General features: G+C 39.9%; 1 protein-coding gene across 3 annotated transcripts in view; it reads right to left on the bottom strand.

Annotated features, from left to right (window-relative positions):
• Positions 1-14,972, bottom strand: part of rasa3 (RAS p21 protein activator 3) — a 79,450-nt gene that overhangs the window by 20,071 nt on the left and 44,407 nt on the right. For all 3 annotated transcript variants that reach the window (XR_016090911.1, XM_088912457.1, XM_088912459.1), the window contains exons 5-8: positions 13,131-13,207; positions 5,899-5,979; positions 4,514-4,586; positions 562-638 (exon numbers count right to left, since the gene is read on the bottom strand). Coding sequence is in view for 2 of the 3 variants with exons in the window: in XM_088912457.1 (XP_088768583.1) it covers positions 562-638; positions 4,514-4,586; positions 5,899-5,979; positions 13,131-13,207 (308 nt within the window). In the remaining variant the exon portion in view is untranslated. The remainder of the gene's footprint in view (positions 1-561; positions 639-4,513; positions 4,587-5,898; positions 5,980-13,130; positions 13,208-14,972) is intronic.

Here is a 14,972-nt window from a genome sequence, read left to right as displayed (position 1 = left end):
AGGGCTTGGCGAAACACACCCTGTATCATAACTGCTCTTCTTCAAAAGCTGGTTGGCCAAAGAACCCAAACCTGTTACATCTGAATGTTCTCCTGTGTATACTAAAATGGCCATTTTTCACTCGTGTTGTTTAGCTGCCCTGGCTTTATTTTTGTGACACTTCAAACAAAATATTAGGATCCAAGGTGTTTGTGTGAACCAAAATAGCTTTTCTGAATACCATGGTTTTATTTTTATAATTCACACTGACTGATTTGAAATTCCTCAGACTTCATCAACACTAAAAGCTGGATTCAGATTTGCACCTCAAACATTGCAACAGTGCTTTTTAAAGCACCATATCATCACCTGCTTAGCGAAACACGGATCATAAATCAAACTGGTCCTGTTAACAGGCCAGTTTACATTAAACTGTTAAGACTGGGATTTGCTTTTAAGCCTTCAATCCAGCTTACAGTTCTCTAGCTGTAAAAGCTCGATTTCCTCAATTAACATAAGGATTTTGCACAGGTAAACTACACAGTTACAGGGTGTTCTGTAGTGAGGTGCGTCTTCATTCACCTAATGGCCATCTTGTCTACATCTTCCTCTTCAACATCAAAGTGAGATCTTCTTGTGTAGCTCAGAGGTCTGGTTACCTATTGAAAAAGTTAAATAACACAGTTAACCAAAAAAAGGCATCCTTAACCCACTTCCGCTATACTTCAGATTTGTCTTCATTAAAATAACAAACGTTGTATTGAATTATCTATACTAATCAAAAGCAGTGAGCGCACACAGAGCAAGGTCATTTCTTACTGCTTTCAAGCCAAGAAAAAAAATGAATTTCCAGAAATGGTAGGTATTCTGTGTGTGAATCTTCCAGTACAGATGCTGTTTTTCAGATACATTTACGTATATTTCCATGGATAAACAAGCGTATAAAGGGGATGGACAAAAAAATGGAAACACCAAACAATATTTATTAACTAATAAGGAGTTGGGCCAGCTTTTCTAATCCTACTGGGAATACTGTTACACTAGTTATGAACTGGTAGTAGTGGGATACTGGGCCACTCTTCATGCAGGAAAGCCTCCAGGTCTTGGAGAGATGAAGGAGGTGGAAGTCCACACTCCAGAGCTTCCCACCAAGGTTTAGTGATGTTGAGATCTGGAGACTGGGGAGGCGATGGGACGTGTCTGACTTCATCATGAAACCACTCGTGAAGGAGTTTAACAGTGTGTATGGGGGCGTGATCTTGAGGAAACAATGTTTGCGCCATAGGGAGCACCAGGTCATCTAAAATGGCTTCATATTCCTCGGCCATAATTCTAGCAGCAGAGTAATCAGACCCAATGACTCCCATTATACGGCTGCCCAGAACATTAATGTGCGATTTTCAACACTGTTCCCCTCGACACATTAAATAATTTTGAGGTTTCTGTGACTGACACATCTGCAGTTGGGTCACCAACTATTCAAAATAGTCTTTCAAAATCTGTTAGATCTCTCGTGTTGCATTAGAAACCGACATGTAAAAGTGCTGATTTTAGGACATCTTTGGTAATTAACATTGAAATTAACATAAAACACATGTGTAGAATCTTTTTTAATTGTATTTTAGTCCTTTTTGTTTAGGTGTTTCCATTATTTTGTCCATCCACCGTACTGTACATGCAGAATGTACAGCAGATGTAGATGTACTTTTTGTGAACTTCAGTATCCTAGGCTCTGCTTGCAGAAATGCTGTACAAAATCAACTTACCACCAAGGTAAGTGAGTTATTCAAACCAATGATCCTATTATGATGTAAATTATATATTGGGAATCATCTCCTTTTTATTTTGTATACCAGTAGTACACCTGTATTTGTGAAAAATGGTAACTCACCACTTCCTTCCTTCCTGTTATCTCAATTGCATCTTTTAAGTAGTCTCCAGTTGATTGTAATGTTTCTAATAAGGATGTTTTTTTTTTCAATAGACATCAAGGCATTCAAGTTATCAAGCAAAAATGTGATAAAAAGCTAATTTCATGTTCATACTCTGAGAATTTATTAATGGAATTTGTCAATTTTCTCTTGTGGCTACAAAATGAATCACTTTTCTTGTGAAAACAATTTAAAATATTGTAATGGTGCAAACAAACACATTACACTTTTGAAAATGATAGTAATAAAAAGTATATTAACACTCTCAGTAGTATCAAGCCTTATCTCGGTATTGTTGGTCTGCTCGGCAAAGATGAAGTGTGCGTAAGTGTTGATCATTTTAGATCTAAACCAGCTGGAGAAAAGATTACAATTTCTAAATGAGTGCACCCTTTCAAATGAAATTTCATTTGCATTTAATAAATGAAAAAAAGATTTAACTCTTATTCACCACAAATAGAAACTTACTGAAACATGTATGTAGCTATATTTATCATTCATGCAAGGACTTATCTAGAGAGATCAAAATTTGCATGGGCACAAGACCCTGTAGCTGGAACTGAGACAGGTACCTGGCTACCTGCTGTATGTTCTCTGGAGTGAGTTATCAAGATACACACTGGAATAGGCTCACATGCTTTGAGTGCAGTAGAAAAAAAATACCAATGTTAATGAGTTTCACAGGAAATCTGAGACAAACGTGAACTCCACCCAAAAACTAAACCACAGGATCCGATCAAAACACACTGACAAAAAACGTGCCTTTCTACAGCTGTGTATCTATCTGAACACGAACCACAGTCCAACTAAAAATAATCTGTGGTAAAACTTGTTTGTTTAATCTTCTTTTACTTCAGATCAAGAATGCGTGTGTAAAAGTCAAATAAATATGAAACTTCCTTGTTTCGTGAATTTTGAATAATAGATTTGAAAGACTAAGCCGTCAATAGTTTAAACAAAAAGTAAAGGAGAGTATGAAAGCAACTGTACAGCATTTAAGTTGTGCAATACTAAAAGTGGAAATAGTACTGAGTGAGTGGATCTGTGAACTGTCTTCATGGTCAGTGGAAAGCCAGAGTCTATCCATGAAAACAATGGGTGCAAATCAGGGCACAACCTGGATAGGACACCAGTCCATCACAGGGCACACACAATTAACAATTAACAATCAACCTACCACTGTTTCTGAGCAACCAGAGGAAACCCACAAGAACACAGGGAGAACATCCAAACTCCATGCCTGCAACTTGAAATGCTTACCACTGTACCACCTTCTTCTATAAACTAATAATAATGTAGTAAAAATAATAATGCAGAGGTCTTTCTCATACATTATCTGCATTTCTTAGTTTTGATGTTTTTTTTTCTCTGGAAGTAGGGTGAGCCTTCAAAATCAGAAATGTATGCCTATTCGTAATGTAAAGTTCTCTTCAAGACACTCCCCTGCAATTAAGCAAAGTTAGGAATCATGAAGTTAGGAATAATCATTATGCCAAACCAGGAAGAACTCTCCATTCACGCACCACTGATCACCATTAGAGTCTAAAAAAAATAACTCCCCTAATTTATCTGCTTCAGTAATTGTAAACTACAGATGAAGTGCCCCGAGTCTTTCCTTCTTCAACAAAAATCTGGAAATTTAGTCATTTGCTAAGAGCACAGTGCAATGATGAGTTTGTTCTAAACCTGACTTACAATGAAAATAACTCACTGGCTCTAACAGTAAGAAGCCCTGAGAGCAACAAAGACAAATAGCAAAACAAGGAACTCATTCTGAATAATGCCGACAGGCATGAAATGGTAGTTTAAAGCATGTCAAACTATGTAGCCTCATATAATTGAAAAAAAAACTATTATGAAGATACTGATGAACTGCAGCTCTTTGCAAACAATAAAAAATAATAAAAATATGATAGTAGAAAACAGAAAATTGTTGAAAAGCAATGGTGAAACAGAGCAATCAGAGGCTTGTGTTTCACATCAAATGCTTAGCATAACAATTGAGCAATTCCCAATTACAGTAAATGTTGAGCATGTTTCCCTATGGAACACAGACAGTGTATATAGTATTAGAGGCCTTAGTGCCTTCTGTGTCTTCAGAACAGAAACAAATGATGATGGGTCAGTTGAAAGGCTTGAAAAGACAGTTAAAAGGCTTGACTGTCCAGCTCGCTAATGAATAATGAACTGGGTTATTGTCTTATTTCCATTCTCACATTCAGACCATCTTGCTAGCAGCCTCCACCACTGAACTATTCTGGACTGGGGAAGTGAGCGAAGAAGGGAGGCATGATGACTAGCCTCTTTTATGAGAATATGTTGACTTTATGCAAATAGAATTCATTAGTTTTACTCTCTTTTAAGAGGAACTGAAACAGAACACAAAGGAGCTGCGAAGCTTCACTCCTCGATGAAACTCTCAATCTATCAATGCCACCGTTTATTAAGACTTTCAAAGACGCAGTAACTGAGCGAGAGCTCCAAACGTGAAAAAAAAACAGCCCCCACTTCCAGAGGATTGGTTAAATAAACAAGAAGGGGAAACATTTTTTTTTCCTTTCAATTGAAGCCACAGACTATAATAACCACTTAAAAGCCCAAACCTCAAAATAGAACACTTCATCAAACTGGGGATTGTTGGTTTTTCTTTTCACTTTAGTCTTCTTCGCCTCAGACCTGGTATCGGAGAAAGGGAAGAAGACATTGTCTCAGACTGCTGGAGCTTCAAATCTGAACATACTGTACATCACCACAAATGCTTCCAGAAAACCCAGGAAATGTTGCATTTTATTGTTTTCAGCCTTTTCAGTTTCAAATTGCGCCGGAAAATCACACCGACCTTTTATGAAGTTTGGAACGGGGAAATAATGTGTAATGTTAAGCGTATCTGCATTTACGCCATTACCTGCTGTAAAGGAGGATTAAAAGGGCTTTAAAAAAAATCCCAACTGGTGCTTTTGTTTTTTAAGGCGAGCCAGGTGTCTGACAGATTGCTGTCGCAATCCAAGTCGCGCGCATTTCGTAGTGCTGGCTGGGGACCAATGGGAAATGTCATAAAAACCACGGCAGTCTCAGGAGAACATGAGAAGATCGGCAGAAGAGGAGTGGCCTTGCACTGCCACTGCAGGCAACGCCAAGCAGCTGCCCTGAAATCCCACTGAGCCAAGTCTCTTGGCAGCACCTGCTAGTCAGTCCCACTTTACAGAGCATAACAGGGCGTGAAGTCTCCCGTTACCTTAAAAGCATGAGAAGATTCAAAGCACTAAGCAGCCACAGGAGGCGAAACACCTCTGAAAAACCACCACCCGATGGATTTGAGAAATAACAGCAAACTGAAAAGGCCAAACAGAGACCCAGGAGCGAGCAGGCTGACTCAGCGTTTCTGTTATTAGACTCGGGGAGGGGAAAACACTAACCAGAATGAGAAAGTATGAAAGCATTTGTTCAGTTTTACAGTACATGCTTATTTTGAACATGGAACAAGAACAACAACAACAAAAAAAAGATTTCTTCTAAAGCAATGCACAATCCAAACCACAGAACCAAAACAGCAAGCTCTTCCAAGCAGCACTGGCAGACAAATGTGAAGCAAGCAGTTTCAGGACTACAGGATGAAGATCTCCCAAAAATTACAGGCTGAAGCTGTGTAAGGGGAAGAAAAGAAGCCATGTTTAACAACGGCAAAAAAAAAAGACGCCACTCTGTCATCCACTCTCCCAGGCATGAGGGGGCAAAGAACCGTCTGAATGTCAAATAAGGAAGGAATATATTTTTTTTTAATTTCCTACTAGTCCAAGCTGAACAGCATGAGCAATCAGGCGCAGGCAAAGCAAAAAGCAATCTTCCTGACGGACGCAAATCGCTTTGTTTAACCCATGAATCAGGGCTAGGAAAGTCAAGGTATACTCCAAACCAGTCTGTTGCTGGTTAGGACTAGGCAGGACTGATGCACACATTGGATTAAAGTCTGCATTTCTACTTGTCTTACCTTGATGGCCCCAACAAGGAAACAGTGGCATAAGGGTCACACTGACCATTGACGATGGGCAAGCCTTGGCACTCCAGCACACTGAAGAAGGAAACAAGAAAAGGAGTGAGTTCAATGACAACCAACCAATACGTTCTTGAAGAGTGGCGGGAAGAAAAAGCAGAAAGCAATGACCTTTCTCCAGTTCTGCCCCAGAAATATAATCCTTTCACATCTCTTCTTTTGTGTCTACAAACCTACTCCCATGGCTACATTTCAATTTGTCAACATCTGTCAAGGAGAAATGGACAGTGAATGTCGACATGATACTGTTGTGCAGGACTTGCCGAAGACCTGCGATTTGGCATTTCCTCCTAGACTTATGGTGCATGCTGTGTGCATCTTGGGCGGCAGAGATCCTTGGTGAGGCTATGGGGTGCACTGTGAGGCGGCTGTAGTCTTCCTGACAGCCTGCCCACAGGTCACAAATCCCAGAGGTTTTTTTGGTAACTGGTGATTCTGCATTTGATATACTCCGGCCTTGCTTTGCTGTGCAAGAAACCGCATAGTATTTTTAAAGGAAGTAATTTGCTCTTTTGCTATCCTGTACATACAGTATTACCAACTTTTGCTGATGATCATGACAACGAACTCTGATCTCTTTCACTATATCTGCAGGAAAGACTGGCAGGAAGGAATTCGTCAATCTAACAGTCCTCTTGACTGAAATTATTTGGGTCTCAGCAGACTTCTACATATTTGAAATTATTAAACTAATATCTGCATTCAATTCCAAAGGCAACAATCAGTCGTCATTTACACCTTCTGGAGTTCACACAGGCAATAAAAAGGAGAAATGTAAATTCTTCTACAGGTCACTGTAATCCACTCCACATTATCAGATCACTGTACTCTGCCTCCTACATGCAGACTATCCTAATTAAAATGGCATTTGCCAAACCCTGCGCTTCACTTGAACTCTGAAACTCAGCTTGGTTTCCAGAGACCAATTACGGAGGATATATGCATGTCCAAGGGCTGAAATCCACTCCCCATTTCTGGTTCACTGGCCCTCCTCTGAACAAACTGGGTGGAAAAGGAGAGGGTTTAATACAACTGCTCTTGTTATTTTTTTGTTAGGAAAAGCAGAGTCTCTTTACAGAGGGTAGGAAAACGAGAATGCCATAATGTCAAGTCATCTTTTTTCATTTACAAAACAGTTTGAAAAGCTGTGGGTGTCTTTTATTAACCGAATTATACTGTGCCCGCGAAGCTTTGCTACAACCACAGAATGTGACCACAGGATCTGACACTCTGTAGTACTGACAAACTCCTCTCTCCTCCCAAATCTTATCTGGTTCGTTCAGGCTGCCAGTCTTTCCAGTTTACAGGTAACAGGAGGTATCTTTTACAGTATGTTACAGTATTTTTGTGGTGCAGAACACCATCTGTCTCTGTAATACTGCACTGTCAGCCAGGACAATTATGTTTTACACTATTACCCATTTACATTGCCACAAATAGTGATATATTTTATATATATATAAACTGCAATTATATAAACAGCAATTTAGGCTAACGTTCAAATAATAACATTCAAATAATCTGGTAATGCAGTTAAAGAAACCTTCAGATGTGTCAATGTCAGCATGTACAGTAACATCTGATCAGCCTGTGAAACCTCTTCTCCCAGCAGCCCCGGTACTCTGACCCCGTGCCACTGTGAAGTTCAAGAATACTTGCCCCTCCTGTCCGCCAGCATCTATCCAACGGTTCCAGCCTAACACGTCCTAAAATGGTATTAATGCCCCTGGGGTATTGTAGAACAGCTTTAAGACAATCCAGCTACAGATCCAACCACCAGCGTTCAAGCAGCTGTTGGTTCCAAGGCGGATCTCAGTGGTGAAAGGATGATGAAATGCACAATCTATCTGCCAAAAGCTGATATTTAACAAAGCTGCACTCCTGATCACATTCCTCTCTAGGTTTCAAACTCTCAACTAATAGCACACTGGTAAGATTTCACTGGTTCAGAATGCTCATTCTTGGTTCATCTGTCCCGTGTCAGGCAGAGGCTGCTGTGAACTCATTGAGCTGGCAAGCCTCTCTTGAGTTAAAATGACAAAAAACAACTTATCCATGCCCCATGCTGCCTCAGTCTGATTGTATAACACTAAAAGAGGAAATTAGCACAGAATGTGCAAGTCCAGTATGTGATGTACAATATCAACCTGCCTTTCAGTTTTTTCTTATACAGTTATTTTGTCTAAAACAAATTGCGTCTGCACAAATGACAACAAATTGAAAAGCTTAGCGAAAACCTCAGTAGCTGATCTCTTCCACAGACAGGAAATAGACAACACTCCATTGTTAATTATATAGCTTCCTGACAATGTGCCAGGGATACATTCAAGTGTCCACAAAGTTACTTATGCTGCCATTTAAGAAACACCTCAAAATCCGAGGCTGTATTTCACATCAAAGTGGCCAACACGTAGGCCTATGAAATGTTCCACGCACAAAAGAATTTAAAACATAGCAAACCAGAATTGTATGGATTAATATCTTGTTTCAAGAACACGCCTGAAATGTACATCCAGACTTTCCAAAATTAGTAGGTTAGAGCACCCCAAATTGTTATTTTTAGCCAGCAAAAGACTGACATCTGAAATTAATCTGTGCATCTCAACAGTCTATAATCTTTGGGTATTCCCAAAGTATAATGGTGCCTCTGAGATCATACCAGAGTAAAGTAAAGGGTATGTACTGTCTATTTCAGGTTCTATGGTTTTTATTACATTTCTGTTCCTGCACTAAAGCAAAATAGATTTTCAAAAAGCAAAGCCCAGTTCTTTTTGCTCCTTACAAGGATATCAGGGATATTGTGGGTGATACTATTTCTGCTCGGGCTGCACCAGAGACGGATTGAAAACCATTTGGAGATAATGTGTTAATTTCCTTTGCCTCTGCTCTGACGCAGAACTAAAGTCTCCGAACTTTCTGGTTCAATGTGAACAGCCTCTTGTTCGATTGAACTATTTTGAGATAGACAGCAACTAATCCACTCCTCTCCTTGCCCTCTCCTGAATTGCCCTCTCTCGAGCATTTTAAGACAGTGCTAACGTAAAATGAGTGAGATTATTCCATTGAGGAATCAGCAAAGGCCAATGTGGCCAACTCTCTCCACTGTGAAGGCACGATGACGGGTCATTAGCACTCTGGTGACGAAGGAAACATTCAGACCCCTCTTTACATCCCCATATCAGTGTCCTTTCACAGCACTTACATGTCCCCCCACTCCCACGCCACCCCCATAGACTTTCTTTGATAACAGATGCATGTTGGAGGCCCAGCTAATGTGCCATGCGGAGGTTATATAAAGGTGGATAGTTTAGAAGTGCTTTAATGCCAGGGCTAATCCTTTGGAAGCTTCCTGTCCCTCCAGTCTATTTATATAACTAACTCCAGTTTAGCCTACAAGACCTATCAAATAAATAACATCCTGCAGGCTTCAATGGTCAGTGAGACTTCGTAACAACACCCACATTCAAAATGAACGACTGGATAAATTAATGAACACACTGCTGTCTGGGATCATGGTGTGTTTGCGATATTATATTAATTTTACCTCAGAGTACCACAGAACATGATGCACTGCAGTCCTATGCAGAGGTTATATTGTAACACTGGACTAAGCTGAATGGTGTTAGGGAACCCGTGATGTCAGGAGCAGACCTCTCCGCAGGAGGAAAACGCCCATAAAAACAAGCAACCACATGTGTGTGCTGCTGACCTTGACCAGAGCGCTTCTGCAGAGAAAACTAAAAACCATTACACTGTCAGCAACTTCTACAAAAATCAGAGCCCGGACTGAACACAATCCACATATTGGTAAGCACTGTTACTGCTAAGTCAATCAAAGGGGGTGCTTTCTAAAAAGGGGTAGCTGCTTCTCAAACGGAGCATGCAACAAACCTATTTGATAGTCAGTGATGGGTTTTTTTTTATTTCTCCACTGATAAAAAATAATCTGATTTCATGACAGTCAGTTGGGATTTCAGTAGCCATGCAATAATGTAGCAGCTAGCTGACTGAACAATACCTAAGAGACAATATGTCCCAATGTGGCTGCTGAAAACCACAGAGTAAGAGACGAAGGAACAGTGCGAGCTGAATTTGGTTGGCAAACAGATAATCTTAAGAAAACTTTCACCATCGAAGCCACTCCAGAAAGAAAACTACTGCACATTTTAGGTTATTCATATACACTGTGCACATGTGGTAAAACATTATGTTATTTGTGAATGGTGACCATCTTTTCTCTCCATCTCTCCCTCTCTCACGCCGCAGTCGATAAGCCGATTACCCAGGCTGCCTTTCTGGTATTGCCCGGAAGATGCAGATGAAGTCCCAGCATGCCCTGGGGGGGTGGGGGGGGGGGCTCTGGGCAGGTTACCGTGTGTCTTCATTGAGAGAAAGGCTGAGACTCATATAAACAGGATCAATTATAGCCCAGCAGGAAGCTGGCAGATCCCAGCTCTCGCAGTGTGACTCATCCCCAATCCCCCTGTGCTCCCCTCCCCTCACTCTTAGCTGCTCGTGCAGAGTGCAGAGACGCCACTGTGTTTACGAGACAGAAATTCAAACACAGAACATCTGGTGAGTGCAAAGATGCATTCTTCCTAATGACCACTTAGGCCAGACAATTTGATTCTAAAATAAAATATTCAGGAGTTTTATTTAACCTTTAAGGGTAAATTTCCCTCTATATGTTCTAAAGAATCTCCAGAAGTCTATATAAGAATGTTTGTTGTGAAGTGGAGAAATGTGTGTTGCAGCCTGTACTTCCAAACTCGCCTACATAAAGAAAATAGCTCTGAATTTAGTCTGTAAGAGTTTTACTTTGATAAACTCATTCACTCCCATACCTAGTTTGGGCTCAGGGTTAAGTCTTGACTACACCAAGCAAATCAAAGGGTACTGCAGCTCCCAAAAAACAAAGTGTAGCAAGTTTTCTTACAAGGTGTTCTCTCAAGCTTTGTAGAAGAACAAAATGATAACCTTTGAAGCTTTCTCTAACACACAAAACAACAGCTGAAGCTAATAGAATCTCTAACCATGCATGACAAGGCCGGGTACACAGCACTAACTCTCTAAGTGCTAAACCATACCCAGGGGCAGGTAGTATACCGCTTTAGAAGGAAAGGCAAAAAACACGATCACCCATTTGTTTAAACACAAAACCGATTATAATGCATTCTGTGAAACTTGTGAAACAGCAGGTGATCATGAGGTTATTTAACGCAGGTTTCTAAAATTCTTGCTTCTGCTAATGGTTTCAATACTGCTCGAAAACACCCAACTCCGGAATAGAAGGAATATGACTGACTTTCATTCAAACTGAACACTGTGTTGTTAGTGTTTACAATACAGGTTATGCACTGAATGCCCACTGACACAGAACACATTGCAAAATTTCACACTTAACATTCATTTTAATTCATGCCCAGAAAATTGATAGGTAGGAGATCTCAAGCTCCTTTATCCCAAGGTTTTCTGGATAGCATGAATTATTTTTCTTTCAAGCCTTTTTTTCCAAACCATGTTTTTAATATATACATATGAGTGAACTTCATGTAACCTTGAAAGAGAGTGCTCAGGCAGATTGGCTTTGAGCTGTGTGGCACTATGAGTCATATCAGAAAAACACTGACTCACAGCTCACCCAAGGATATCTGACCATCAGAATGGCTGGGATCATTTCCGATCATTAAAAGGTCTCCCTTCAGGTTAATCAAATCTGTTACTGTTTCCTATGCGATGAAAAGAATACAATATTCCATTTTCAACATTTGTATTTGTATTAAAGCTTGTTACGGGTTTACATTGTAAGTTTTACTGTTTTCTTTTTATAAATATGCATAAACCTTATTACTAAGGACACGCTTGCAAAAAGAAATCTGCATTGGAATTTTTTCCTTCATAATGGAGATTCTCCTGCAGGCAGACACGAAGATAAAGGTAGCAGAACCTCAGGACTGTCTTCAGTGGGAGTGTTATTTTCATTAGTTATACTGTGATGCGTTTTAAGAGTATATGATGGATTGTCTTCTGGTTTGGCAAATTATACATCTGGTTTTCATTTATAGCTCTAAAAACCCAGCCATTTTTTTGCTTGCTTGCTGGAAGGAGGAAAAAATAAACCCATGTTCCAGAATATTAATGAATGAATAAAGTGATTTATATCCCCCTGTGATTTTGCCATTGAAGAAAATTAAAACAATAACAAACTGACACAGAACAAAACTGGGTGACATGATCTACGCTGTGCTACCCTGGTGTGGTTTGTGTCTGTGCCAGACTCTGTACGTTACCTGTTTGTAAAACATGTGCATTCACCGAGGTTCACAACTTGAGTCTTTCTGGGAGTGTACTTCAACCAGCAAAGTGTTGCTCCTGTTTCGCCTTTCTTCCTGCTTATTCCAGTTTGTGTTCTGTGTAATTCTCTCTTGGTTTTTTATGAGTTTGTTAACCACTGCGCTCAATATTTATTAACAGGGATCTGTGGTGAAGCACATTTAGCACCACTCAATGCTCTGAAGTGCTTGGAAAAAGCGTGCATACTAAAGACTGCACCACAACACCTTACACTGTACATACACACTCCGCTTGTTCTCATTCAGTCTTGAATAGTCTCTTCACAAGCAATTCCGCTTAAGAGTTTAAGATCAGAGAATGCACCAGCCCAAAGAAAACAACTTCCCAAACAACAACATTTAGTGAAGTGTTTGTCAGGAAAGTGCTAAATAAAAGCATGCTTGAGTGTTTTCTGGATTTAATGATATCAGTAAATAGCTAAACACAAAAGAAGCACTTGCCCGTTCAGTGCAAAACCAACACGGTCGCAAAGGCACATTTCTGCGTTCATAAACGAAGTTACTTTTCTGCACGTTCAGTATTTTAAACTGCTCACCCCACTGCTCTTTTTTACTGATCCCTGAACAACAAAGCTGAGCATGATAAATTAGTACTAAAGTAATAATAGTGATCGCAAGTAAGAATCTAATAGTGAGTAGGAGTGCTAAAAATTATGTTACTACATGTCACTAGCCTCTCTGAACCTGTCTTGTCTTTGACCACAGTCCAGTTCAGTTCTAGCCCGTTTATGGCCATGATCAGAAAGATACAGGGGCCTGGTGTGACTCCATGACAGGCGACAGGAGCGAGGGAAATTAAAAGCTTCACTGACTCACCGTGTTGCCAGCTTGTGGCATATGGCTCCGCTGTCTGTGATGACTTCGCTAAGACGCAGCTCCAGATGGACTTTTCCCTGCGAAGGAAGGAGACGGAGAGCATTTTTAGACCAAGGCCACAAATCACCTCACCATTAGAGGCATTTCTCAGTGCGTTTGCTTTCATAATCGCTACAAAGCAAAATTCAGAATTCTAAATCCTGAAATACGTATTTAGAACTGAATCTCAACAATGTTTTGAAGGACTGCTTCTTTAAAATATTTAATTTTATGCTTCGGAATTTGTATTTTTTAATACACTAAGTGGCAGCAAAATTAATTTCAGCATGCTGTTACTTCAGAATACTGTAGCTACACAAAGATGTGTCATCATCCAGATTGTGTGTGGTACTGGAGGTCTCAGGTCCATTCTCTCAGGTTCTCTCAGGTTCCCTGAACCGTAATCTCAGGCTGTTCTACCACGCTGCTACAGTCATGAGCAGCTCCTGATTCACAAGACAGGTCTTTAAATAACAGCCAGCTACACATTAAGTACCATATTACTCTTTTACAGACATACAGTACCATTTCTATACTTTTATTTGATTAACAAATTGTCCAATACAGCATTCTTCTATTAAGTCTTGTAGTAGAGTAGGGGCTGAACAGTTTGTATAGCTGCATTGTGTAAAGCTTAAACTGCTCAAACTATGTAGGTTTTATTTGAGCCTGAAGTCTATCTCTAAACTATCTCCGTGACTAACTTTACATTCTGGAATGTGCTGAAAAGAGTAAAGTGTGCACACACAAGGATATGGGAAAAACGTTTCTGTACAGGTATATAATCTGTCTCCTTCATTTACTGATTAAATGAGGATCTCGAGAACAAAATTCCAACAAAAAAGTACTGATTTCATTCTACATAATGCTTTACTGTTCTCAAAAATGAGAACTTGCAATCTTTCAGTTCCTTAGGAGATAATAATCTATATTGATGTCAAAAACCCAAACTGGACATAAAAATGAACTGAATTCTGCCAAGAAAAGGAGAAGTCTGTGACTGTACTGAAGTGTTCCGGAACAGAATAGCAGCTTGGACGTTCCAGTGACTTCATCTCTATACAAAAAGTAAAGTTGTGATGTAAAAATAGTCAGTCGGAGGAATTCACAAACCCTTACAGCGCTCTCTCTCTCAGTGTGGCAATATTCCGCCCTCTCTCGGGGACAGGAAAATGCCCTTTATTGGAAGCTTTTATCACTTGTTTCAATCTTTTGTTTCTTTCACATCCCCCTTTATAAAGAAGCATCTGTATGTTAGTAGTGCCTTCTTCCATTTCTGCTTTTGCTCTTGATATAGTAGATTCCCTCAGATAAGATCAGATGGAGTGTGCTGAGCTTTGGCTCTCTGAAAAGGCTGAAAGGTCTATGAGACAAAATAGAACTAAACAGGGCACTTAAACTGTGTGATGTTATAGGAAAGTCTCTTCGACACTTCACCCCAAGTTGTTGTTAGAGCAGGATAATTAATACCCTTTCCAATTATTTTACAGAGATCTGTTTTAAAATAATGGTATAGCTGTTACCTATCACATTTTAAGAGTTCTTTCTGACAGTGTTTCTCTGGTAGGTGCAAGTCTGTCTGAGTATTTGTGAAATTGTCACAACACAGAACTTGTGGCTTTTTTTTAATTTTCTTCCTTTACTTTAATGGCAGAGGGGATCTCTTGCAAAACAGTCCCTAGTACTCCAGCCACCAGCCCTTCAGCTCTGCATTAACAAGAGCAGATGAGCATTTACATTCATATCTATATGTGAAACTGGTGACACCCATACGTTTCCTATGTGGTGTACAGAAGTAATATC

The sequence above is a fragment of the Atractosteus spatula genome, chromosome 4 (genome assembly GCF_055471065.1).
Source record: "Atractosteus spatula isolate fAtrSpa1 chromosome 4, fAtrSpa1.hap1, whole genome shotgun sequence".
Taxonomy (NCBI): domain Eukaryota; kingdom Metazoa; phylum Chordata; class Actinopteri; order Semionotiformes; family Lepisosteidae; genus Atractosteus; species Atractosteus spatula.
The sequence above is the reverse complement of the archived record's forward strand: the minus strand, read 5'-3'. Positions and strand labels throughout refer to the sequence as shown.